Genomic DNA, 27,572 nt, shown 5'->3' on the forward strand with positions numbered 1-27,572 from the left:
CACTGGATCTTATCACCCACTGCACTGGGCTGGGGATCAAACCCACACCTCCGCAGTGACCAGAGCCATTGCAGAGAGCCGCTGCTATCAGATGCTTAACCCACTGCACCATGGCAGGAATGCCAAAGAGAAAAATTTTTTTCTAACACCACCACCACAGCCATTTATTAAGTGCTTTCCAGGAACTGTGCTAAAGCTTTACAAACATTGTTTCAATCAATCCATCAGCCCTGAGGTAGATGAGAAAATTGTTTAAAATAGAAAACTCATCGTCTTGGTAATATTTTCTAGAAAGGGAAACAGTGAAATAAAAACAGAAGATTAGGTACAGAAGCTCAGTTCCATGCAGTCGTATTCAACTTGGGTGACATTAAACACAATACTACCTCACACTCCATGCCACCCACCCTCCTTCCTCATCACACACCACACTGCATCTTTTTTCCTGTTTCAGCCAGGACGCATTACCTGATGTCAAACTTGCGATGGCCTGGCTCCAGCAGCAGAGGGCGCTCAAGGTACTTCTGGATCACGTGCACCTGGCCCTGGTTGTCTATGAAATCCAGCAGCTCTGTAGCCTCTGAGGAGATGAGGATGCCTTCACCTAACAGGGTAAAATCAAAGCAGAACTGGTCCAGTTCATCCCAAGAAGAAATACTCTGTGCAAAGCCAGAATGGACATACCGGCAGCAGGAAAAAAAACAAACCAACAGGAGGTTGTTACCAGCCAGCATGATTTTCCATCCCTTCCGTCTGCCAGTCTTGCTCTCCTGTCTCCCCACAAGAGCACCAGGCTTTATCCAGCTCTCTTTCTTGGACTGAAAACACTATCACGGCAGGTTCCGACCATGAAGTTTCATCTCAAAATGTCTGAGCACCCTCAATAAAAGGCCTTTCTTCTATTGGTCACTGGCTACTACAGTAAAGGCTGTATGCTGCTTATGACCAATAAACCCACCTGGAACACTACAGCTTATAGAAACATCAAGAAGGTTAGGGCATAAAGACAAACGTGTAAGAACATTCCTGTGGCACCGTAATAGAAAAAAATAGATATGTTCAAGGCCTCCATCAACATTAGACAAAAATCTTTTGAAACAGCTTTGAGATGTATTTTACATACTATAAAATTCACCCTTTTAAAATATAAAATTCCAGAGAAATATATCTAATCACTCATGATAGAGGATAATGTGAAAACAAGAATGCATATAAATGTATAAATGGGTCACGCTGTACAGCAGAAATTGACAGAACTATGTAAATCAACCACAATAAATTTTTTTAAAAGTATAAAATTCAGTGTTTTTTAGTATACTTAAGAGTTTTGCAACCAACACTACAATCTGAGAACATGTTCATCACCTCCCCTCAAATCCCAGACCCATTAAGCAGTTACTCTTTCCGTCCTCACCCCAGCCCCTGATGATTACTAACCTCATCACCTCAATAGGTTTGCCCATTCTAGATGCTTCATATAAGTGGAAGCATACTGTAAGGGGCCTTTTTGTGTGTGGCTTTTTTCATTTAGCATCATCTTGTTTTTCTTAATCTTTTTTTCTAACGACCACACCCACAGCATACTGAAGTTCCTGGACCAGGGACTGAATCAGAGCTGTAGCTGTAACCTATACCGGAATCCTTTAACCTGTGGGCCAATCCTGGGATCAAACCTTTGTCTCTGCAGCAACCTGAGCCACTACAGTAGGATTCTTAACCCTCTGCGCATAGTTTTTTTTTCTCCCAGCATAGTTTTTTTAAGTTTCATCCATGTTGCAGCATATGTCAGTATGCCAGTCTTCTTTTATACAACTAAATAATATGCCATTGTGTAGATATACCACATTCTGTTCAATCAGTTGATGGACATTTGAGTTGTTTCCACTGTTGTTTGGTGATGATGAATAATGCTGCTATGAAGATTTGCATTATAGTTCTTATGTGAACATATGTTTTCAGCTCTTTTGGAAATATACCGGAAGTGGAACAGTTGGGTCATTAAAGAACTACCAAACTTTTCCAAAGTGGTGCACCACATTCTCAGAAGCAATGTACCAGGGTTTCAATTTCTTTTTTCTTTTTTTTAGGGCCACAGGTGTGGCATATGGAGGTTCCCAGGCTAGGGGTTGAATCAGACCTGTACCTGCTGGCCTATACCATGGCCACAGCAACTTGGGATCCGAACCATGCCTGCAACCTACACCACAGCTCACAGCAATGCTGGATCCTTAACCCACTGAGCGAGGCCAGGGATCGAACCTGCATCCTCCTGGATACCAGTTGGGTTCATTTCTGCTGAGCCACAGCTGGAACCCCCACCTAAGTGCCACATTCTTCACGCCCTTGCCAACACATGCTACATTCTGTCTTCTTGACCATGGCCATCCTACTGGGTATGAGGGAGGTTGAAGGACATTTGAGATGTTTCCAGTTCACACCATTACAAATAAAGCTGCTATGAACAGTCATGTACAAGTTTCTGAGTGAACGTAAGTTTTCATTTCTCTGGGACAAATGTCCATGAGTATGTCATTGCTGGGTTGTATAATTACAAGCTTAGTTTTATAAGAATTCACTATATGTTTTCCAGAGAGGCTGTACCAACTTAAATTCCCACCAGCACTGTAAGAGTGATCTAGTTTCTCTTGACCCTTGATAGCTTAGTTGTTGTTACCATTTCTTTCTTTTTTTTCAGGCTGATAAAATAGATTTTTCTGCTTATCAGTGAAGATAACTGACACAGTATATTAATTACATTAATATTTAACAGATTTAAAATTGCTTCATGAGCTCAATGAGAGAAAAGACCGAGTCATATCCAAATTCCTACCTCAATTACCTAAGAGAGTATTTGGCTTTCAACACCAAAATTTAGAAGTTAATTAAAGTATGACAGCAATACATTCACTTGAAATGGGGTTTAATTTATTATAGTATTACGGTTTGTCAGTATAGCAAAACTACATTTAGAACCATTTCTTTTTTTTTTAATTTTTTAATTTTTTTATTTTTTGTCTTTTTGCTATTTCTTGGGCCGCTCTCGCGGCATATGGAGGTTCCCAGGCTAGGGGTCGAATCGGAGCTGTAGCTGCCAGCCTACGCCAGAGCCACAGCAACGCAGGATCTGAGCCGCGTCTGCGACCTAAACCACAGCTCACGGCAACGCCAGATCATTAACCCACTGAGCAAGGGCGGGGACTGAACGTGCAACCTCGTGGTTCCTAGTCAGATTCATTAACCACTGCGCCATGACGGGAACTCCCGTTTAGAACCATTTCTTATTTTAGGCATTTTAATAGGAGTGCAGTGATAGCTCATTGTGGTTTTAATTTGCGTTTCCCTAATGGTTAAAGATAGCGAAAATCTTTTCATTTACTTATTTTTCAATGGAATGTGTTTTCATTTCTTTGCCCATTTTTTAATTGGATTTCTTCCCCTTCTTTTTTAAACTGCTGAATTTTAAATGAGTCCTCCGTCAGATGTATGCCTTGAAAATATTTTCTCCCAGTCTGTAACTTATCTTTTCATCCTTTTAGCTGGGTTTTCACAGAACAAAAGTCTTCATTTTGATGAGGTTCAACTGATCAAGGTTTTACTATTGTGGACAGTATTTTCGGTATCAAATTTTGGAACTCTTTGCCTAGCCTTATCTATTGTTTCCTGAAAAAAATTATAATTTTATATTTTACACTTAAGCCCACAATCAATTTTTGTTTTTGTTTTCTTTTTGTTTTGGGTTTTTTTTTTTGCCTTTTCTAGGGCCACACCTGTGGCATATGGAGGTTCCCAGGCTAGGGGTCCAATCGGAGATGTAGTCAACAGCCTAGGCCACAGCCACAGCAACGCTGGATCCTTAACCCACTTAGCCAGGGATTGAACCCAAAACCTGATGGTTCCTAGTCAGATTCGTTAATCACTGAGCCAAGACAGGAACTCCCACAATCCATGTTGAATTAGATTTTTTGTTTTGTTTTTTGTCTTTTTAGGGCCTCACCCAAGGCATATGGAAGTTCCCGGACTAGGGGTCGAATCCAAGCTGCAGCTGCCGGCCTATGCCACAGCCACAGCAACAAAGGATCCAAGCCACATCCTCAACCTATGCCTCAGCTCTCAGCAACTCTAGATCCTTAACCCACTGGGCAGGGCCAGGGATTGAACCCAAATCCTCATGGATGCTAGTCAGGGTCTTAACCCACTGAGTTGAGTTAGTTTTTGTATAAGGTGTGAGTCATATGTTGAGGCTCATTTTTTTTGGTCTATGGGTATCCACCTGCTCTACCACCATTTGTTGAAAATCTATCCTTCCTCTATTGAATTGCTTTTGCATCTTTTTCAAAAATGTGTGAGCTGATCTCTGTCCCACTGATTCACTGTTTTTTTTGGCCACGCCCAAGGCATGCAAGTTCTGGGGCCAGGGGCTGAACCCAGGCCACGACAGTGACCTGAGCCACAGCAGTGACAACACTGGATCCTTAGCCTGCTGCCCCACTCCCTGGTTCACATTTCCATCCCCTCCACCGACATCACAGTGTACTGATTACACAGCTCAACAGCAGTTTGGGATCAGGGACAGTGATTCCTCCCAATTTCAGTACTGTTTAAGCTATTTTAGGGTTGTGTGACTTTCCATATGAATTTTAGAAGCTTTATGTCCATACGAAAACCTTGCTGAGGTCTTGAGAGTCATCACCTCTACAGACCAGTATGGAGTGAAGAGACATCTTTATCATGTTGAGTCTTTCCTTCTGTGAACACAGTAGGCCTATCTGTTTATTTAGGTCCTCTTTGACGTCTTTGATAGTTGTCTTGTAACTTTTCAGCATATAGATCCTGTACATTTTTTTTTTTTTTTTTGTCTTTTGTCTTTTTGTTGTTGTTGTTGTTGTTGTTGCTATTTCTTGGGCCGCTCCCGCGGCATGTGGAGGTTCCCAGGCTAGGGGTTGAATCGGAGCTGTAGCCACCGGCCTACGCCAGAGCCACAGCAATGCGGGATCCGAGCCGCGTCTGCAACCTACACCACAGCTCACGGCAACGCCGGATCGTTAACCCACTGAGCAAGGGCAGGGACCGAACCCGCAACCTCATGGTTCCTAGTCGGATTCGTTAACCACTGCGCCACGACGGGAACTCCCCTGTACATGTTTTGATAAGTTTATACCTAGGCATCTCATTTTGGAGGGGGGGGGTGTGATTCTAACTGGTTTGTTTTTGTTTTTTGTTTGTTTGTTTTTTGTCTTTTTAGGGCTGCACCCGCGGCATATGGAGGTTCCCAGGCTAGGGGGCTAATCGGAGCTGTTGCCTCCAGCCTACGCCAGAGCCACAGCCACATGGGATCTGAACGACCTACACTACAGCTTGCAGTAACACCAGATCCTTAACCCACTGAACAAGGCCAGGGGTCGAACCTGCATCCTCATGGATGCTAGTCAAACTCATTTCCACTGAGCCATGACAGGAACTCCCTAATTGGTATTCTATTTTTTATTTTGGTATCCATACACACTTTTAGCATGAGTGGAAAAAAAAAAATGAGTTCACTGTGATTGCACTTGTCTTTGCTCTTTCATAAAGGAAGCCAATATGAAAAAACAAAAATATTTATATTAGGAAATAAGACAATGGGTAATGTTTCCATCCCCCTTTAATGTTGTTTTTAATGATAATACTTTTTGAAAATTATAAAAATGTATCTATATCTTTACCTTCTTCCCATTATTTTTCCAACTATTAGCATTGGAGATAATTAGAAAGAGTTTACATAAGGTAACTGTGTAAAGAAAATAAGGGTGGGAGTTCCCATGTGGTGCAGTGGCAACCAACCCAACTAGCATCCATAAGGACTGGCCTCGCTCAGTAGGTTGGGGATCTGGTGTTGCCGTGAGCTGTGATGTAGGTCACACATGTGTCTCAGACCTGGCATTTTTGTGGCTGTGGTGTAGGCTGGCGGCTACAGCTCTGATTTGACCCCTAGCCTGGGAACTTCCATATGCCGCAAGTGTGGCCCTAAAAAGCAAAAAACAAAACAAAACAATGGAAAATAAGGTTGGAGCAAAGACCACACTGGGGAGAACAAGGCATTAACAGGTGATGGAGGTAGAAATGCAATGATTCTTGCAGGTTAATCTCATCTGGGACCTTATGGGGCTCCCTTTTTAGCTCTATGATCTCCCACCTATGCTTTCAATTTCTGGGTCATCTCTACTTGGTTCTCATTTTCAGTACAAATTAATTTCATGATTCATCATCTCTTAAAAGTTAAGCCCTTTTTCAATTACCCCATTTCTGTCACTTCCTCCACTATGTGGTTATTTAGCCTCTTTTGCTGTTTTTTGTTTGTTTGTTTGTTTTTTAGGGCCGCACCCACAGCATATGGAGGTTCCCAGGCTAGGGAATCTCATCAGAGCTGTAGCCGCCGGCCTTTGCTACAGCCACAGCCACGCCAGATCTGAGCCGCATCTGCAACCTACACCACAGCGCACAGCAACACTGGATCCTTAACCCACTGAGCAAGGCCAGGGTTCGAACCCGCAGCCTCGTGGTTCCTAGTTGGATTTGCTTCCGCTGTGCCTACTTAGCCTCTTAAACAAGAAGCAACAAACCAACTCAGAAAACCTCCTTCCTCTCTTCCAGTATGAACATAATTCATTGTTTCATCTCCCTGAGGAACACGTCCAGGCTCCTCTCCACCCCCCTGTGCCAGTTCTTCAGTACGGACCTTAGTCCTTCCTTCTCCCTGCATATTATTATTATTAATAATAATAATAATAATACAGCACCCTGCATATTATTTCTAGAATAATCATCCTAAAAAACACCTTTTCCCTACTAATGCCCTTAAACTACCCACAGTCTTATTCTCTAACATGATTTTTTTTTTTTTAATGGCCACACCCATGGCAGATGGAAGCTCCTGGACCAGGGATTGAATATGAGCTGCAGCTGTGACCTACACTGCAGCTGTGGCAACGCCAGATCCTTTACCCAGTGCTGCTGGCTGGGGATCAAACCTGAGCCCCAGAAGCGACTGGAGTCACTGCAGAGATAACATCTGATTTTTAACCCACTGTGCCACAGTGGGAACTCCTTCCTAACATGATTATTTTCATTTTTCATATTGCCTTCCTTTATGTATGGGCAACGTCAGGCTCAGTCACAGCCACTTACCTCCTATTATTTTTTCACTTCATCCTCTCAATATTTTCACTGTTTCTACATTAACTTCACAGTTATATTAGTGACCAATAAAATATACTATTGCATGGATGTAAAAATATTACACACGTTTACTGGACAATGGGGTTGTTCCCAAGTACAGTTGTGCTATTACAGTAACACAGTGGTAAATGTCTTTGCTACAGGTCACCCTTGCTTCTTTTCATTTTTATTATTATTTTTAATTTAATTTTTTTGGAAACATCCACAGCATGTGGAAGTTCCTGGGTCAGGGACTGAACCCAAGCCACAGGAGTGACAACACCAAATTTTTAACCATTAGGCCACCAGCGAACTCCCCATATTTCTTTTTAAGTATTTCCATGGAGGAAGTTTTCAGAAATGGGATGAGTGGGCCAAAAGCATATGAATTCTTTTTGTGTGTGTGGGGGGGGGGCGGTCTTTTTAGGGCCACACCTGCGGCATATGGAAGTTCCCAGGCTAAGGGTCAAACTGGAGCTTCAGCTGCCGGCCTGCACCACAGCCACAGCAACACCAGATCCAGGCCGTGTCTGCGACCTACACCACAGCTCATGGCAACACTGAATCCTTAACCCACTGAGTGAGGCCAGGGATCGAACCTGCCTCCTCATGGATGCTAGTCAGATTCATTTCTGCTGCAGCACAACAAGAACTCCCCACATATGAATTCTTTATGACTTTTGCTCTGTGTTATCTTAATGCTTCTTCAAAGGGCTGGGTATCACCACCAGGAGGGAGCTGTTAAAAAACTCAGCAACAATATCCCTCAATGGTTTGGTTTTCTTATTTTGTAGATGCTGGTACCTAAAACCCACTTTTATTTTTTAAGTTTTAGATACTAGTGTAGCAGCAAGTTTCCATGTGTTTGCTAACTGTGTTTCTTATATCATTTGTTTTTATCCTAACTAAACCTGGAGGATATTTGTTCATGTCCTCACAAAATTATGAAGAAAATGGGGTTCTTACAGGAGCGTTGAGGCCACAGTCTCAGTGGATTTGAGGTTCTTTATTCCCATCTCAGTTTAATTTATGTGGAAAGAGACACATCGCTAGCCTTTTTTCTGACTAGAATGTAGGTCCATGAGGCCAAGAGAACCATGTCTTGTCTCATTTGTCTCTGAATCTCCAAACCTTCGTTACTTCTCTTATTCATTCACTGAGTCCATATACTGGACTTCTGTTGTGTGTTCTCCTGGCCCCGGAGAGACAGTGCCCAGCGCAGCTGTGACATGGTCTGATGGTGCTTTAATAGGACCTCTGCTTGCTGTACTGTGTGTAGACTCCAGAGAATGGCCGAGAATAGGAAGACACGGAGCGATGCTCATGGTGGGAGGTGACGGTGACTCCAGTCGCCGACGGCCAGTGGAGGTGGTGAACGGTGGCTTGATCTGGATATAGTGCGAAGTTAGGCCAACTATACCCAGCATGGAGTAGGTTCTGAATATTTATTTAACAAGAATAACTCAGTCATTCATTCAGCCTACTGTTTCATCTTGTAATTCCTAAACAACACAAATCCATGCCACTTACCTCCTCAACTCCTAAAGCAAAACGTCTTTTCTTTGGCATTTCATTCTCTCTCTACCTCTCTCTCTGCTGTGCATCACTCTGTCTTGTGATAAGCGACCAGGGTCCTCCCAGGTGGGATCACTGCCATGACTTGACAAGTCCTTCCATCAAGGGCTCTGCCTCACTCTGGGTTCTCGCTCCAGTCAAGTCCATGACACCAAGAGTCCTTCTCATAACCCTCTGGACTCCAGCCCCAACCCACAGGAGGAATCTGGAATACTCTGGATGACTATCTCCTCTTCCAACTCCCCCATGTGCTAAAAGAACCAAGCTAGGGAATGGTCCTGGAGAAGAGGGCACAGGAGGGGTGGAGGGTGGTGAGGGGCCTGGTTGGTGGCCAGAGTCTACCTCTCCCACTTTTAGGAGATTCCAGGTGATTCCAGCTGATGCTCTCCTGTCTCATGGTGGGTGGAAAAGAAGGCTATGTCCACTGGACCAGGAACAGAAATAAGTACTAATGGTCAGATGGTCTTCTGGGTCAATAAAGGAAGTAATTTTGAAATGGAATGGTGTTTATTTATTTATTTACTTACTTGTTTGGTCATGCCTATGGCATGTGTAAGTTCCCCCGGCCAGAGATCAAACCCATGCCACAGCAGCAACAACACTGAGCCCTTAACCTGCTAGGCTACCAGGGAACTCCTGGAATTGATTATTTTTTTTATTAGAGTTGATTTACAATGTTGTGCCAATTTCTGCTGTCCAGCAGCGTGACCCACATATATATACATGGAATGGTTCAAAAAAGAGCCTGTGACCAGAGTTGTAGAGAAAGACTGCGTATATGTGTTCATTACCGGGGGAGCTGCCTATGCTTTAAGCCTGTGTTAATATTTCAACCTTATGCCTTCTATACATTCATTCAACACACATTTGTTAAGTGCCCAAGGGGAAGGTATAAAGATGCACCAGATTGAAATGCTATGTTCACATAGGGCTCCCAGGACTGTGGGGGAGATGAACAGACACACTAACATTCAGCAGGGTGTGGGCAAGAGGCTGGTATAAGATGGGGGAGGAAAGAGAGCAGGGGAAAGAATAGAAAGCAATGGAAACAGAGGCTATTTGAGATCAGAAAAGCCTCTCTGAGAAGGCAACATCTGAGCTAAGAAATAGAAAATAGCCCACAAAAGTGCATTCCAGGTACAGACACACACTTAGAGCATCTGAGGGATGCTAGGGAGGGGTTGTGGCTACAGCATAGTGAGCAAGGCCAAGAATCAGAGATGAGGTCAGAAATACGGGCAAATGTCAAGGGGTGTGGATGTCTATCCAAGACTCTGAAGTCTATTCTAATTACCTTGGGAAGCCAGCTGGTGATTTTTTTTGGGGGGGGTGTCTTTTTAGGGCCACACCTGTGGCATATGCAGGTTCCTAGATGAGGGGCTGAGTTGAAATTGCAGCTGCCAGCCTATACCACAACACAGCAACGCAGGATCTGAGCAGCATCTGTGACACCACAGCTCACAGGAATGCTGGATCCTTAACCCACTGAGCAAGGCCAGGGATCGAACCCAAATCCTCATGGATACTAGTTGGGTTTGTTACCACTGAGCCACAATGGGAAACTCCATTTACCTTTTTAAAATATCACTCTGCCCAAGTGCAGGAGAGCTACTATGACAAAACACCACTACTATGCAGATGCAAGAAAACAGGAGCTTTGATTTCAAGAGAGGGCAGGGCAAAAGGCAAGAAAAAGGCTATTTCAGGCCATGTTTTGAAAGTACAGTTAGCAAGACTTGCTGATACATTAGGGAGAGATGGTAAAGAAAAGGGCAGCCAAGGAGGGGGCCCAGGTATGGGGCTTCTGAGGTGGGGTGAAGAGTAAGTGGGTAAGTCGAGAAGGAAACGAAGAGTTCCACATAAGACACGTTCAGCTGAAAATGCCTGCTGTTGCATCTGGAGCTTAATAGGAAAAAAAAAAAAATCTCATCTGGAGATATACACTTCTTAAAAAATTTTTTTTGAAGTATGTGTAGTTGATTTGAAAATGTACATTTCTAAGGCATTAGCACAGAGTCATTTTGTTTTCCTTTTAGTATTTTTTATGGTTGCACCTGTGGCATATGGAAGTCCCCAGGCCAGGGACTGAATCCCAACCGCAGCTGTGACCTACAATGCACCTGTGGCAACACCTCTTTTAACCCATTGCACCAGGCTGGGGATCGAACCCGAACATCTGCAGTGACCCGAGCTGCTGCAGTCATATTCTAAACCCACTGCACCACAGCCAGAACTCCCATTTTATTTTTTGACCATGCCTGTGGCATGCAGAAGCTCTTGGGCCCAGTATCGGGCCTGAGCAATAGCACTGACAATACTGGATCCTTAACCTGCTAGGCCACTAGGGAACTCCCAAAACATAGTTATTTTAAGACATGTAACTAGACATGGTCTCTACCATTGAGGATTCAGATTAGCATAGTCACTCATCTAAAGACTTTGTTCAAATCTAACAAAACACAATAGGAACCCACAGGGAAGGGAGAAGGGGTGGCAATGCCAACTCACCTTTGGCTCCAGCCGATGACTTTGCAATCCAAACATTGCCCTCTCCATCTTCTTTCTTTTTGTTGTAAGAAGTAAGGAAAAATTCTCTTTCATCTGTCCTGGAGCTGTGGATTGGTGGGTGGATTCCATTCTGAGCTGGAGCAACTGGGGTCTTGAGGTTAGTTGGATAAATCACATAGGACTCCGGGAACCACGTGCAGGACTCAGCCAGTTCTGGGCTGGTCTTGATGAGCCTGGCAGATGACAGATGGTCAGTCTCTCTTCTTTGGTACATGCTGCCCCTCTACCCAGAAAAGCCAGCGCTTTGCCCCAGAGCTCTTCAAGAAGGCAGGGTGTGAGCAGGGCCGGGAGCTGGTCTCCTCTTCCCCCTACCACTCCCTGGCAGACCTCCGATGCACCACTGGCAGCATACAGCTATATCCACGTGACCTTATAGACGTGCTTCAGTGAATTCAAAAGGGCCCTGATATCCAACACTTTGGCTCCTTTAAAAATACATCTCTAAGGAAACTTAACTTGAAGTAATCCTGAACCAAAATCTTTTCAGGAAATATGCTATAGCTGAGCTAGACTCACATGAAAAAAGCAAAGTGGGGAATTGAGGACACTATCTGGATTACCAGCAAAAATACTATTTTGGCCCAACTCTGGAGAGAAAAGGCTAATACTCAGGAATCTGAATTACCTAAAGGCTTATTTTATTTTATTTTTATTTTTAAGGCTGCACCCTGTGGCATACGGAAGTTCTCAGGCTAGGGGTTGAATCGCAACTGTACCTGCTGGCCTACACCACAGCCACAGCCACGCCAGATCCTTAACCCACTGAATGAGGCCAGGGATCAAACCTGCAACGCCATGTACACTATGTTAGTTTCTTAACCCACTGAGCCACAGTGGGAACTCCGTAAAGGCTTACTTTAGTTCTTCATTTCTTCCTTTTAGCTCAGTCTGGCTTCGGTGACAGAATAAAGGAAGGATCTTTCTAATGGGACATGGGATTGTAGCAGTTATAACTAAACACACTTCCTGCCCCTAGATGACACAACACAACAGAAGATAAAGTCAGACCCCGGTAGGCATTTAATAAGCACAGCGCTTAGCAATGGCTTCCACTCCATTTCCTCTCCATTCAGAGGCTTGGGGTGGGGGTGGGGGTGGGGAGGCACTAGCATCACATTTCACAGATGAGGCCTTGGGTCACAGAGAGGTCAATTTCCCAAGATCACAAAGGAAGAAACAAGCAGGAGGCAGAGCCTGGAATCACTCCCAAGTCCTAAGCTCACCCCATCTCTCAGAGGAGGAAGGAACATGCCCAAAGACATTCACAGGCCTTCCCTGAGCCACGTGCCCTCTTCGATCTAGACCAGAACTGGCCAAGTCTGGGTTAAGATTCAACAGCAAAACCCAGCCTGTGAGCAAAGAGCAGAAACAATGAAAGGATATTTTAAATTGAGTTTTGTTTTTTTTTTTAATTATTTTTGAGTTAAAGGCAACAGAATTTAGGAAGTTCCCTTGTTGCGCAGTAGGTTAAGGATCTGGCATTGCCACAGCTGTGGTACAGGTTACTACTGTGGCGAGGGTTCAGTCCCTAGTCTGGGAACTTCCACATGCTGCGGGCGTGGCCAAAAAAATAAGGGAGTTCCCTTCATGGCTCAGCGGTTAATGAACCCGACTGGGATACGTGAGGATGCAGTTTCGATCCCTGGCCTTGCTCAGTGGGTTAACAATCTGGTGTTGCCGCGAGCTGTCGTGTAGGTCACAGACTTGGGTCGGATCCTGAGTTGCTGTGACTGTGGTGCAGGCCAGCAGCTGCAGTTTCAGTTCCACCCCTAGCCTAGGAACCTCCATGTGCCGTGGGTGTGACCGCCCCCCCCGCAAAAAAAAAGGCAAGAGAATTTAACTTAAAACTCAAAGGAACTACACACACACACACACACACTTTTTTTTTTTTTTTTTGGCTGTGCTCTTGCCAGCTCTTACCGCATAGAAGTTCCCAGGCCAGGGGTCAAACCTGAGCCACAGCAGTGAAAATGCCAAGTCCTTAACCACCAGGGCACCAGAGAACACCATATATTTCTAACTCACTAAATACTCAGCTCCAATTGCATTGTCCAATATGGTGGCCACTAGCCACAGAGTAGCTTCCAAGTGCTTCTGAGCACTTGAAAAGTGGCCAATGCAACTAGGGAACTTAATTTTAAATTTCGTTTACTTTTAATTTAAAAGATGAAGCACTGTAAAATATATTTCCATGAAGCACATTATTGTTTCAGTAGGATGACGTTTCACTTTAACTGGTACATGACCTAAGTTGGAAGGCAGCCTGTGTATCAGGCACATGTGCTGCTTCTAGTATTTTACATAAATACATTACTGTTCTACTTGGGGACAAAAGATTGATTCAGTTCATGTGAGTTTTTTTCCAGGCACAGATGAAACATTATAATGTTTGCAGACAGCCAAGCTACATTGAGAGCTAGTTAAATCATAATTGGTAAATGAACCATAATTATTTTTCTAGTTAAAAAAATAAACACAGACAAATTAAAAAATTTAAAACAGTAGTTCCCCTAGTGGGTCAGTGATAACCTGACTAGTATTCATGAGGATATGGGTTCGATCCCTAGCCATGCTCAGTGAGTTAAGAATCCACTGTTGCAGTGAGCTGTGGTGTAGGTTGCAGATGCGTGTTGGATCCCACATTGCTATGGCTGTGGTATAGGCTGGCAGCTGCAGCTCCAATTTGACCCCTAGCCTGGGAACTTCCATATGCCTTGGGTTCGGCCCTAAAAAGCAAAAAGACAAAGGCATTCTGCTGATATGAAATTGAGTGAGGATGTAGAAACTATAACTACAACCAGACAATAAAGATAAAATTAAATGCTAGAAGAAGGCTTGTCACAAATTTCACAATGAATGGCAATTCCAATTTGCCATGGCAGGAAAACTTACGTTTTTTGTGTAAAGGAGACATTTTCAGCAAATACATAATGAATTCAGTAAGTATTTTCCTCTCAAGAGTCAAAAAAGCAGTGAAATTAGTGGCTGAAATTGGAATTTAAAAGTTCTCAACAAAAAAACTTTAAACAAATTTTTAATAGGATCTAAGCTTGCAACCTTGGTCAGCTATAAAATGGCTTGGATTCTTACACAAAAAAGAAAAACCATTTTATTTTACTTTTATTATTATTATTTTTGGCCATGCCAGTGGCATGGGGAAGTTCTAGGGCCAGGGGTTGATTTGAACCTGTGCCGTAGCAGTGACAGTGCCAGGTCCTTAACCCACTGAGCCACAAGGGAACTCCAAGAAAACCACTGTAGATGGAAATGTGGTTGAATAACATAATAAGAGATTTTTTTTTTTTTCCTTTTTTGGCCACCCCAAGGTACATGGAGTTCCCGGCCTAGGGATCAGATTTGAGCAGCATCTGTGACCTAAGCCACAGCTGCCACAATACCAGATCCTTAACCAATTGTGCCAGGCTGGGGATTGAACCTGTGTCCCAGCACTCCTAAGGTGATACTGATCCCCTTGCACCACAGTGGGAACTCCGAGAAAAAGATGAAAAAGATATTTTACCAAAAGTGAATGATCTTTAATTAAGCCATAAATAACTGTGCAAAGAGTACAAAGCATTTCTAATAATATAAAGGACTGACTCAAAATCTGAAAATATTAAATATTTTTCTTTAGTTTTAGATGAGCTAGGTGACAGAAGAGATGCTACCCAATGAATACTTAGTGTGTTTTGCCTCAAAAGATTTCCAGGAGTTCCCGTCATGGCTCAGTGGTTAACGAATCTGACGAGGAACCATGAAGTTGCGGGTTCAAACCCTGGCCTTGCTCAGTGGGTTAAGGATTCGGTGTTGCCGTGAGCTGTGGTGTAGGTTACAGACTCGGCTTGGATCCCGCGTTGCTGTGGCTCTGGCGTAGGCTGACAGCTACAGTTCTGATTAGACCCCTAGCCTGGGAACCTCCATATGCCACGGGAGCAGCCTTAGAAAAGACAAAAAGACCAAAAAAAAAAAAAAAAAAAATTTCCAGATGCATTAAAAAACTGTCACACTGCAGCCTAAAGTATAAGCTAAGAAGATAGTTTGTAATCTTTTACATATGTCAAAGAATTTTACCTACATGTGACAAAGCAGTTTCTATCATGACAGACATGACTTGAGCTAGTCTGGGTAAAAACCTGGGTTTACTAGGATTGTATTTATTGTTATTATTTTTTAGGCCACACCAGTGGCACCTGGAAATTCCCAGACCAGGGATTGAGTCTGAGCTGCAGTCGTGACCTACGCCACAGCTGTGGCCAACATAAGATCCTTTAACCCACTGCCTTGGGCCAGGGATTGAACCTGCGCCTCCACAGCCACCTAAGGCATTACAGTTGGATTCTTTTTGTTTGTTTGTCTTTTTTTTTTTTTTTTTTTTTGCTTTTTCTAGGGCCGCTCCTGCGGCACATGGAGGTTCCCAGGCTAGGGGTCGAATCAGAGCTACAGCTACCAGGCTACACCACAGCCACAGCAACGTGGGATCCGAGCCGCGTCTGCAACCTACACCACAGCTCCACGGCAACACCGGATCATTAACCCACTGAGCAAGGCCAGGGATCAAACCCGTAACCTCATGGTTCCTACTCGGATTCGTTAACCACTGAGCCAAGACGGGAACTCCTACAGTTGGATTCTTAACCCACTGTGCCACAGTGGGAATTCCCTCTGGATTTTAACGGAACTGATATTTTGATTTACTGCTTTATTCTATTACATGTTACATATTGGAAACATTTGCTTAGTTACTGAGATGAATACTGAAAACATTTGCACTCAGTATGGATTCAGTTGTTAAAATGTATTTGCAAATGCTACAATGATTCACCAGAATAGAACTGATAAAAGCAACACAAGCTGATGAATTTAATGACACTGTGTCCTTTGCCAGTGTATACTCCCTGAGAGATGGAAGAACTTTACAAGATTTTCTGCACTGTTAACTCCAACTCACATTTTTTCATTATTATTTTTTTCTTTTTTCTTTTGCTTTTTTAGGGCCATACCCAGGACATATGGAGGTCCCTAGGCTAGGGGTCCAATCAGAGCTGTAGCCACTGGCCTATGCCACAACCACAGCAACTTGGGATCAGAGCTGAATCTGTGACCTATACCACAGCTCACAGCAACACCGGATCCTTAACTCACTGAGCGAGGCCAGAGATTGAACCTGTGTCCTCATGGATGCTAGTCAGATTCATTTCCACTGAGCCACAAGAGGAACTCCCACATTTTCTTGAAACAAGAGGAATGCTTGCCACATCATTTTTTCCATTCAATTAATTATAACTTCATTCAATAATCAAAAATGTTAAATGGCAGAGTGCTTTAAGTTTTTTTGACCTACACCCAAGCTGTATGTGAATAAGCTACATTTAAAGCTTCAAGGAAGTTGAAAAAGAAGACCTTATGTATGACATAGCCAGACAGGTATAAGAATTGATTTTAAATTTCATAATGCAAGTCAATGATAATGATTTTATGTATTTTTATAACATGACTCAATATGCAGAAGATTTTCATTGTAAAAGACAGTATGATGCAAACTGGTGGGCAAAAATTAAAGAAAAATTTGAATAACACTTTATTAATAATGATAAATTTAGACTTTCTCTCTTTTTTTTTTTTTTTTTTGGTCCTTTGAGGGCCACACTGAACTCATAGCACATGGAAGTCCCCAGACAAGGGGTGGAATTGGAGCTGCAGCTGCCAACTTACACCACAGCTACAGCCACCCCAGATCCTTAACCCATCAATGAAGGTCAGGGATCAAACCCGCATCCTCACGGATACTAGTCAGGTTCGTTACCACTGAGCCAAAAGCGGGACTCCTAGAGTTTCTTTTCAATTTATTCGATACCTCCTCTGAATTCAATATTAATAACACTGAGTTGACACATGAGTTGGTGAATTTACTTAACTTGGACATAGTTTTGAAAATGATATGCTTTTGTCTCAAAGTCTAATCAATTATTTTAATCAAATGAACCCGTTTTGTCAATGTACATGTAAATATTAAAGGAAAATTATACTTATATTTAATTCAATTATTGAAAAACTTTTACAAGGGGGGAATAACTTGGGTATGTAAATCTACCTTTTCAACCATACATTTTTGTGAAATCTAAATAGAGTTTCCAATAAATGTAATGTCTGAGTTAAGATGTGCTACAAACGTAAAATACACCCCAGATTTTGAAGACTCAGAATGAGAAAAAAAAAATACATATCTCATTTGTTGTTTTATATTAATTACATGTCAAACTGACATTTTGAATTTATTTGGTTAAATAAAATACATTATTAAAACGAATTGCACTCAGAGTTCCTGCTTTGGTGCGCTGTGTTAAGGATCCAACTACAGCAGCTTGGATCACTGCAGAGATGCAGGTTCACTCCCTAGCCCTGTGCAGTGAGTTAAGGATCCAGGGTTGCCACAGCTCGGGTGTAGGTCTCAGCTGTGGCTCGGATTCAATCCGTGGCCTGGAAACTTCCATACGCCACAAGTGCAGCCCCTCCACAACAAGACATAATAAATAAACAAGTAAATTGCACTCATTTCTTTGTACTCATTGTAATGGGGCAACTAGGGGAATTTAAAACTACTCATTCTATTTCTGTTGGCCAGTGCTGGTCTGTAAGATGTCTTTCATCTGAAGCCCTCATTTCCACTATAGGACCATGTCCAGTTTCTATAGGAAGTCCCTAGCGTTTGTTCCATTTCCAAAAAAAAAAAAAAAAGGCCCATTTGGGAGCTCCCACTGTGGCACAACAGGGTCAGCAGCATCTTAGGAGCACTAGGACTTGAGTTTAATCCCCAGTGCAGCACAGTGGGTTAGGGATCCAACGTTGCTGCAGTTGCAGCTTAGGTTGCAACTGTGGCTCAGATCTGATCCCCAGCCTGGGAGCTCCACATGCCAAGGGGTGGCCAAAAATGGAAGAAAAAAAAAATCCCATTTGGGAAGGAGCCGCAAACAGAGGTGTAGTCACATCTCACAACAGAAGTGAGAAATGCTCACAAGAGGAAAAGCAAGCTCCAGCCTGGGCCAGGACAGCCCGTTAGGGCTCTGAGACTATGGCCATAGGGCCCTGATGAATTTCTGAAACTCCCTGAAGTGACAAGTGCTTGCGATGAGGTAGGAGGCAGATGGGCCCCTGGGCTGAAAAGAGCTGGAATTTGTTAAGCTGAGTATACTGGAGCTTGCTTCTCTTTGACAGTTCAAGGAGAAAGTTAATGACAGGAGCTGAGCTCTGCTGAAGTAAAAAGATAAGATGATCACATCTATCACTCCTGAGGTCAATGAAACCTCCCCGACTACACACGCAAAAGAGGGCTCCTGGTGTGGGAGGGTGTCAAAAAGGGAGGGGCGCTAGCCCATAATAAGTGCTGTCAAGATCCCCATAGACCCCCCACACACTAGGATCCCTCCTGGCTAAAAGATGTGCAAGCACATTGAGGAAGGCTCTGGGTCCAATCAGGCGGGAGAAGCAAAGAAGATAACTAGCCAGAGAAAAACAAAGACCCAGAAGAACTGCCCTCACATAAGTGATTTAAATCACCCCCCTGGCGCCCTCCTCATTCTGGAAGACACCCAAACCCACACTCTTTGCATGTGTATTTCTGTCTTAAATAATAAACTGCTTCTCTGTGTGCTCTCCCACATGTCGTGCTGTGCCTGTAACAATAAACTTTGTGCCTGTTTTTACAGCTTCGGTTGGTCTCCCTGAAAAAATGTTATTTTCTTAAGGAGATAAACGCCAGCGCAGCTCTGCCTCTAGCTTCTAGTTAGGATTCCCGGTTTTCACCCAGGTTTCTCAGGTTCAATTCCTGAGCAGGGAACTAAGGTCTCACTTCAAGCCATCACTCACTGCTGTCTCCCCGAGATCAGGGTCCAGGAGAGAACTCTACTGAGGCTCCGGGAAGCCCTGAGGGACACCCATGCGTCCCAACCGTGCAGATGAGAACTATCCTGGCTCAACACTAACTACTATGGCCATGGGCAACCCAACTGTTTTCTCTGAGCTGCCACTTGAGGTGGCATTTTTAACATTCTGGGGTTGTTTTGAGCCACACAAACTATGGGAGAGAGACAAACTGACAAAATCAATCACCTCCTGGAATTACCACAGTCCCTTGCAGGACACATGAGAGAATGAAGGCAGCTTAAGAGGATGATGACAAGCCCCAGCCTGCATATAAGTCATGTTACATTTTACAAGGTACCACAACAGACCATGTCACATGCCACGGAGGTCGAGGAGTGGGTATGATCACCTCCATGCCCACAGATACCAGGATTCTCAGTGGCACTGTCCAAGGTCACAGAGGTCCAGAGACCTACCCAGACCTGCTCATGCCTCCAGCTCTATATGTTCTTCACCATATTATAACTACCAAGTAAGCAAATATAGAGAACATGACTTTTTACAGCATTCTCTGGTTTCTACTTCAAAAACCAAAGTCTACCTCTATTTTTACAAAAATCACCACAGAATAAAGAATAAGTATTGTATAAAAATTTCTAAATGGAGAATCTGGATAAACAACTATGTCCCACTTCTAGTTCTGGTGAAACAATTGTTGGCATTCTAAATATGTAAGAAGACTTCAAGAAGCCTCATGCCCCCTTACAGGTGGCTGGCAAGTCATGAATACCCATCACAGGGAGGAGTGGATACAGAAATAACTGAGGGCAGTGAGCCTGAACAAAAGGGTAGAGGAATTCCCTCGAAGTTCAGCAGGTTAAAGATCTGGTGTTGTCACTGCTGTGGTGCGGGTTTGAACCCTGGCCCGGGAACTTCTGTGTGCTGTGGGCACAGCCAAACAAAAAAACAAAACACTTGGTGGTAATACTCCTATCAACACTTAGTAAATATCCAGAGCCCCGAAAGCAGTAAGTGGTGAAAAGAGCCTCTGCACTGAGTCAAATCCTCTAGTGTCTTCCTACTTAATGACTTGTTTGGCTACACACATGTTTACCAGTCACCATGGAGGAAATACTGGAGACGTGACTTTAGGGGTCACAGCCACCTCTCATCCATAGAGTGTGAACCAGGACACCTGCGTTATTCCAAGCCTTTACAGAGACTGACTCAACTAATCCTCACAACAACCCTGAGGTAGCTGCTATCATTATCCTCACTTTACAGAAAAGGAAATCAGGGCATGGACTCAAATGTGCACTGTGTACTGCTGTGTTACATGCTTTACACACGTCACCATATTTTATCCTCGCGACCTCGTTATGAGGGATGTATTGAGCCTTACAGGGATCACAAATTTTCTTGAAGCTAATGAGAAGAGATGAACGTAAACCCACACTGCTGATCCTAGATCTTGATCACTCTATAATACTGCTTCCTTCTATTTCAGTACACTTTTTTGTTGGGGGGGCTGTACACACAGCATATGTAAGTTTCCAGGCCAGGGATGGAATCCCAGCCACAGGTGCGACCTATGCCACAGGTGTGGCAATGACCTCTCCTTGACCCACTACCCCACAGTGGGAACTCCTCAGGACACTTTTTAGGGCACCTGGCTATAAGCCAACTGCTCAGTGATGGGCAGTAAAGTAGATAGTGTTATATTCTGCCCAGGTATCTCTTCTGAGGGGACCGCTGGCTGCTTCGAGCTGGCTGCCAAGGGCTCTGCTCTTGTCCCTGCCTAGAAGTGCTGGGGAAGCTCCTTCCTCCCCATAGTGAGTGGCCGGGTGACACCAGAGCACAGAATATCACAGGACAGCCCTGAGGTGCCATTCACTCCCAAGCTCCGTGAAGTCAGGCTGAGGTGGGACCTCAGCTGAAACCACGTCTTTGCTTGGCTTCTTCCACAGCTGCCCCACCCTTGGTACTGAAAGGGTTTCTCCTGAGAGCCCTCCCCTCATAAATCACTCACACCAGAAGCCCCGCCTTGGGCTCTGCTTCTCAGGAGCCCCCTCCTAAGAGACAAACCGCTTTATCAAGCACAGAGCGCAAAGGTTGAATTGCAATCAAAAACTGCTATCTGTTGGGTTTTTTTAAAAAAAGTATTTTTGCCCTTTAAAGATAATCCCCCATTTTTGCTTAAGTTCTCCAGGATGAAGGCTAAAACCGTTTAGATAAAAGATGGAAAACACAGGTGTCAGAGGACACTTACTTCACTAAGGAAGCTTTGCGACACAGTTTGTCGGCGCCCCGGTAGTAATTCACCAACTGCATCAATCCAGGCTCGTGACCTGTGAAGGAAAGAGGAGGCTCAGAAGGGAAAGGGGACAGGTGGGAAATGACATGGTCAGCACCAGCACAAAGGAGACAGGACAGTATTCAGCACTGTCACTGCTGAGGCTTGGTTGTCGCTGCTGTGGTGGGAATTTGATCCCTAGCCCAGGAACTTGTGGCAATGCTGGATTCTTGATGAGTGAGGCCAGGGATTGAACCCACATCCTCACAGACACTGAGTTGGGTTCTTAACCCACCGAGCCACAACGAGAACTTCCAGGAGTGGATCTTATGATACCAACACTGTAGGTCTGCCAAAGACCACCGTTGCCTTTTTCCTTTTTAGGATGGAAGAGTATTTTCTTTTTCTTTTTTTTACAGCTGCACCTGCAGCATAGGGAAGTTTCAAGGCTAGAGGGGTCTCGAACGGGAGCTTTAGTTGAGGCCTTACACCACAGCCACAGCAATGCCGGATCTGAGCCGCATCTGTGATCTACTTGGCAGATCATGGCAATGCTGGATCCTTTAACCCACTGAATGAGGCCAGGGATCGAACCCACACCCTCACAGACACTATTTCAGGTTCTTAGCCACTGAGCCACAATGGGAACTCCAAGGGAAACTCTTTTCAGTAGATCATACTGCATTCCCCCTCCTCATAAAATTGGAGTAGACGGTATAAATAAGAAAAGCCTCAATTTTAAAAATTAGAGTTGGTTATCAATATTGTGTTAGTTTCAGATGTACACCAAAGTGATTAAGATATATCTATACCTATTTCAGATTCTTTTCCATTATAGGTTATTTCAAGATACTGCATATAATTCCCTGTGCTCTATAGTAAATCCTTGTTGTTTATCTATGTTATATATAGCAGTGTGTACTGTTAGTTCCACATACCTAATTTATCCCTCTCCATCCTCTTCCCCTTTGCTAGCCATAAGTTTGTTTTCTATGTCTGTGAGTCTGTTTCTGTTTTGTTAATGAATTCATTTGTACTATTGTTTGGATTCTACATAAGTGGAACCATACAATCATAAGTGACAGCATATAATATTTGTCTTTCTCTGCCACACTTACTTCACTCAATATGATAATCTCTACAAAAGCATCAAAGTTTTTTGTTTGTTTGTTTGTTTGTTTTTTTGTTTTGTCTTTTCTAGGGCTGCTCCCACAGCATATGGAGGATCCCAGGCTAGGAGTCTAATTGGAGCTGTAGCCGCTGGCCTATGCCAGAGCCACAGCAACGTGGGATCCGAGCCACGTCTGAGACCTACACCACACCATGGCAACACCGGATCCTTAACCCACTGAGCGAGGCCAGGGATCAAACCCGCAACCTCACAGTTCCTCGTGGGATTCGTTAGCCACTGCGCCACGACAGGAACTCCTCAAATTTTTTTTTTTTTTTTTTTTTTCGGTCACACTGTAGCATGTAGAGGTTTCCAAGCCAGGGATTGAACTCTTGCCACATCAGTAACCAAAGCCACAGCAGTGACAACTCTGGACCGTTAACCTGCTGAGCCACCAAGGAACTCCAAAAGTCTCCATTTTTGTTTAACATCATAAGAAAATGCATAGAGTTTTCAGCAGCACAAATAAAAGTAGAACCAAACAAAGGGAGTTTAAACTGAAGATGCCAGAGGTAAGAATAATTCATCTGAGAACAGCATACAATTAAGTAAAAAGTTTCAGGCACTGACTAGCTCTCTTGGTCTCTCTGGGACTGATGGCTGGTTCATACTTGAACTGCCTACCTTCTTATCCCCATGGCACTGGCATTCCTGAACCTTTACAGGCTGGGCCATCTCTTTGGGTTTCACACAGTGTACTTCAAGCAAAACGTAAATATTTCTAACAGGGAAGGCCAATAACCATCTGGTTGTGGGATGCCATTTTCTTTCCCATAAAAATTAAATGTTGGAGTTCTCACTGTGGTTCAGCAGGTTAAGAATCCAACTAGTATCCATGAAGATGCAGGTTCAATTTCTGGCCTTGCTCAGTGGGTTAAGGATCTGGCATTGCTGCAAGTTGTGGTGCAGTTCAAAGATGTGGCTCAGGTCCCAAAATGCTGTGGCTGTGTCATTGGCCAGCAACTGCAGCTCCAATTCAACCCCTAGCCTGTGACCTTCCATGTGCTGCAGGTGTGGCCCTAAAGAGAAAAAAAAAAAAAAAAAAAGTTTACTGAAGCTCCTACTATGGTGCAATGGGTTAAGAATCTGGTGTTGCCACCGCTGTGGCACAGGTCACAGTTGCGGCTCAGATTCTACCCCCAGCCTGGGAACTTCTGCATGCTACAGGTGCAGCCAAAAAACAAATAAATGTTTACTGATCATCTGCTGACTTCACGGTCACTGTTTAGGATTTGGACCCTCTAGGTTTGGTCTCTTTCTCCCTCACCTGGAACCTCGCAGCAGTGCCAACCACCCCTGCTGCAGCCCCCACAGAGCCATTTTTCGTCAGCTTTTAATTTTAGGATTCCACCTAAGCTCTGACCGCCGGGCACTGCTCAGTTCAAGGAGGAAAGTCAGTCAGGCAGGGAAGCATACAGAACAAGTCAGAAATAAACATTCTCGACTATACTCAGGGTTTCTTCTTTTGCTGAGGGCTTCCTGGGGAGACAGTTTCGCAAAAGGGAACTTCCAGGCACATTCTCTGTATTCCAAGACTTCTAGGGGTTGGAATCAGCCCTTCCATGGAGTCCTCATCATACATGGCACACTTGTACAACAATAGAAAGTTGTCGGTGGTCCTTTCCCAAAGAAAAAGTTTCAGCAAGCCTAAGTAGAAATACCCTTCATCCCTCAAATCATTACAGTCCCCCCCCCATAAGCCCATCAAGGGCTAGTCAATTCCAAATGGTCTATTTTCAGTCTTTCCCTATTCAACCTCTCCACCCTCTGACCACACCTATTTTCTAAAAACCGTACCCTCTCCGGACATAGAACACGGCTCTCTGAGAAGCCCTCCAAGGCAGGGATGACTTTTCCTCTTGACGGATTTGTCTCTGGCAATATGATCAGGTCCCCACCCCAGGGGAATTTCTGGCAGGGAACATGGCTACCCCTAGTGAGGCTGCAATTCCCCCATGACTGTGCAGTCAGAGGCCGTGAGACTACGTTCAGGTCAATGGGATGTGAGTCTGAAGTGCTGTGCACAACTTCTGGTTTACATCATCTAAAAAGGAGCCGCCGGTCCTCTGCTTCCCCAGCACCTTCCTCCAGAGGAAGATGTAGACGCGGTGGTGCCAGCTTCAACCACGTGAATGAAGGTAACTCCCGCAGAGAGAGTAGGGCTGAGAATCCAGCGTCACCTACCATCTGCATTCAACCCACGATCGTGAGAATGTGTTCTTTGGTGAAGCTAAGAGAAGACACCCTTCCGCCCTTCCCTGGGCTGGGCTCACTGCTGAAGCTCAGGCTTTCAGAATCCAGGTCTCTTCCAAATCCTTTGACAGTTTAACTGAGCCTCTGGGTAGCTGAATCCTCAGGGTTTTCAACACACACAAGCTCCCCTCCCGCGCCAACATAGGCAGGGCAGGATCCTTAGTGAAGAAAATGTGCAAGAGGACTCCGGCGAGATTTCAGCAGCGGGCTCCGCGTAGCCGCGCCCCGCCCGGCGATCTGTCCAGCGGACCTGCCGGATTTGGGGACGTCGGGCCTGGGGAATCCGGGAGACGCGAGGCCTGGGCTCCCCGCCCCCGGCTGCAGGGACGGGTCATGGTAAAGAGGCAGCCGCGGCTCCAGGAGCCCGCACCTACATTCCCGCCCCGAATCCGATTTAGGAGATGAGAAGGCACGAAAAACGATGGGCTTAGTCCTTTAAGGGATGCATTTTTTATCTATCTGCCCGAGAAACGACGGAGGGAAGGTTTCTGACCTTAAAACAAAAGCGCCCGTTCTACCGGGAGGAGCGGGAGGGCGCGAAACGGGGAAGCTCACCCAGTCTCCCGAAGGGCAGCCGGTTCCTTTCTCCCAGCATCAGGTTGAACCTGGGATTGTCCCGCCGTAGCCTCTTCCAGTGGCCGGTGGCGAGCAGCAGCCGGGAGACCTCGGCGTAAACGCTGCTGTTCTCGTCGCGCACCACGAAGGTGTACATGGTGAAGGGCCGCGCGCCGGGGCCACCCCTGCAGCCGCTGCAGGAAACAGCCGGCCAAGCGGCTGCTCAGCGTGGGACCAGCCGGGGCGACTGCCGCGCTCCCGACCCGTCGGCCCCGCCGGCCCCGCCCCACACGCTCCAGCCGCGCCCCCGCCAGCGGCCTGGGCGCCCGCCCCTCACGCTTCTAGGGTAGCCGGCCGCGGGCGCCCGGGCGCCCGCGCGTCTGCCAGAGCAGCGAGCGCAGCCCCGACGCCGCGCCCACTGTCGGCGCGGCTCCGCCTCCGCCCCGTGATTCCGCGCGGCCGGCTCCAGGGCGGGCGGATGGGAGGGGGCCTGTGCGCGGGGGGCGCGCCAGGCTCCCTCTCTGAGCGGGCTGCCAGCTGCAGATGGTGCGGGGGCTGGAGGAGGGGGCGCGGCTTTAGCCTCAGCTTCCCGAACAGGCCCCTGAGTGGGACCGGAAGCTGGGGCGGTCCTCCCGAGCCCGGGGTCACGGCCAAGGGGGCGGTGCCAGAGGAAGATCCCTTTTTAGGGCTTGTTCTGGTAGTTTTCAACCTACTCTTTCAAAGGGACGTTTTCTGGATGAAAACAGAAAGTTGTAAGTCCCCATTCTTTGTCCAAAATGGGCTTCTTTTACTTTCCTGCTTAAGGACCGCAGAGAACCCGAGGCGTAGAAGCGGCTGTTGGTTTCGTTTGGGTCGAATGCTTCCGTAGCCTGCTGAGACCTCCTGGATGGTGCATAGCCAGGGGGTGACTTCAGATTCGCCGATCACACACAGACCCTAGGATCCCTGGACTCCGCCCTGCCGTTTACCGGCGCTGGGCCACTCGCTTTTCGTCCTCCGGACCGATTTCCCCTTCTGAGTTGGCGGAAGGTGGTTCTTTTTTGTTGTTGTTGTTTGCCATTTCTAGGGCCGCTTCTGTGGCATATGGAGGTTCCCAGGCTAGGGGTCTAATCGGAGCTGTAGCCACTGGCCTACACCAGAGTCACAGCAACGCAGGATCCGAGCCGCGTCTGCGACCTACACCACAGCTCACGGCAACTCCGGATCCTTAACCCACTGAGCAAGGCCAGGGATCGAACCCTCAACCTCATGGTTCCTAGTCGGATTCGTTAACCACTGCGCCATGACGGGAACTCCGGAAGGAGGTTCTTTAAAGTCCCTTGGTTCTGATCCTACCTGACTTCCTTTTAGGAAACATTTTTGGTGCATTTTGAGGAATAGAGAGAGGACTCTACCAGATTTCCCGCAAACTTCCTACACTTCCTCAAAAATTAGCTACATCACCCATGTGCTTCCGATGTCTTACTCTTTAGAGAAAGAATATCCTGCGACCTTTCCTGTCCTGCTCTCCCTGTGCTCATGGTATCTACTTATATTGTAAAATTGCCCTCCTTTCTTCCATTTTGCCCATAGGCTCCACTGGCCATGGGAAGCTCGCTTAGAGGAGAAATGGGGCAAGACCCAGGAGTGCTGTAATGATGACGTTCCTTCACACCCGTCCCAGCAATCCGACATCCCTGAGGAATGCGGGTATCTAGTGCCCGGCTTCCTAACCTCCAGAGAATGAATCTGCCGGGAGGCATATATCCTACGCTCTATTTCAAGGTCGCTGCAGAAGAGTTCTGATTGTCCGCAGCTGCAACTTACTCCTTTCTGCATCTTCTCTTGTTAGGTTCCCTCCTTTTCCGGTTTTCTATCCCACCTGTCTTGGGGTCACTTTCGCAGTAAACCTCAAATCGTTATACCAGGACTACCTTTTTAGAGAACTCAGGCCAAAACGTTGTGGCTGCTTCTCTTCACAGCCAGTCATCTTGAAAGTGATACCTACTTTCAGCATGCCTGGGTCCTTTCACCCTCCTGCACCACCCACTCTCCCCTACAGGCCCGCTACTCTCTCTGCTGTGAATTTCATTAGGAACTCCTGTAACCTCTGTATTTGCAAAT

At 45.5% G+C, this 27,572-nt stretch overlaps 1 protein-coding gene across 2 annotated transcripts in view; it reads right to left on the reverse strand.

Annotated features, from left to right (window-relative positions):
• Positions 1-25,827, reverse strand: part of TTL (tubulin tyrosine ligase) — a 41,978-nt gene extending 16,151 nt beyond the window's left edge. The window contains exons 1-4 of one of the 2 annotated variants that reach the window (XR_001307533.2): positions 25,470-25,752; positions 21,467-21,545; positions 11,278-11,510; positions 469-604 (exon numbers count right to left, since the gene is read on the reverse strand). Coding sequence is in view for 1 of the 2 variants with exons in the window: in NM_001004041.1 (NP_001004041.1) it covers positions 469-604; positions 11,278-11,510; positions 21,467-21,545; positions 25,470-25,626 (605 nt within the window). In the remaining variant the exon portion in view is untranslated. 2 annotated transcript variants of the gene reach the window in all.

The sequence above is a fragment of the Sus scrofa genome, chromosome 3 (assembly GCF_000003025.6).
Source record: "Sus scrofa isolate TJ Tabasco breed Duroc chromosome 3, Sscrofa11.1, whole genome shotgun sequence".
In the NCBI taxonomy this organism is placed as follows: domain Eukaryota; kingdom Metazoa; phylum Chordata; class Mammalia; order Artiodactyla; family Suidae; genus Sus; species Sus scrofa.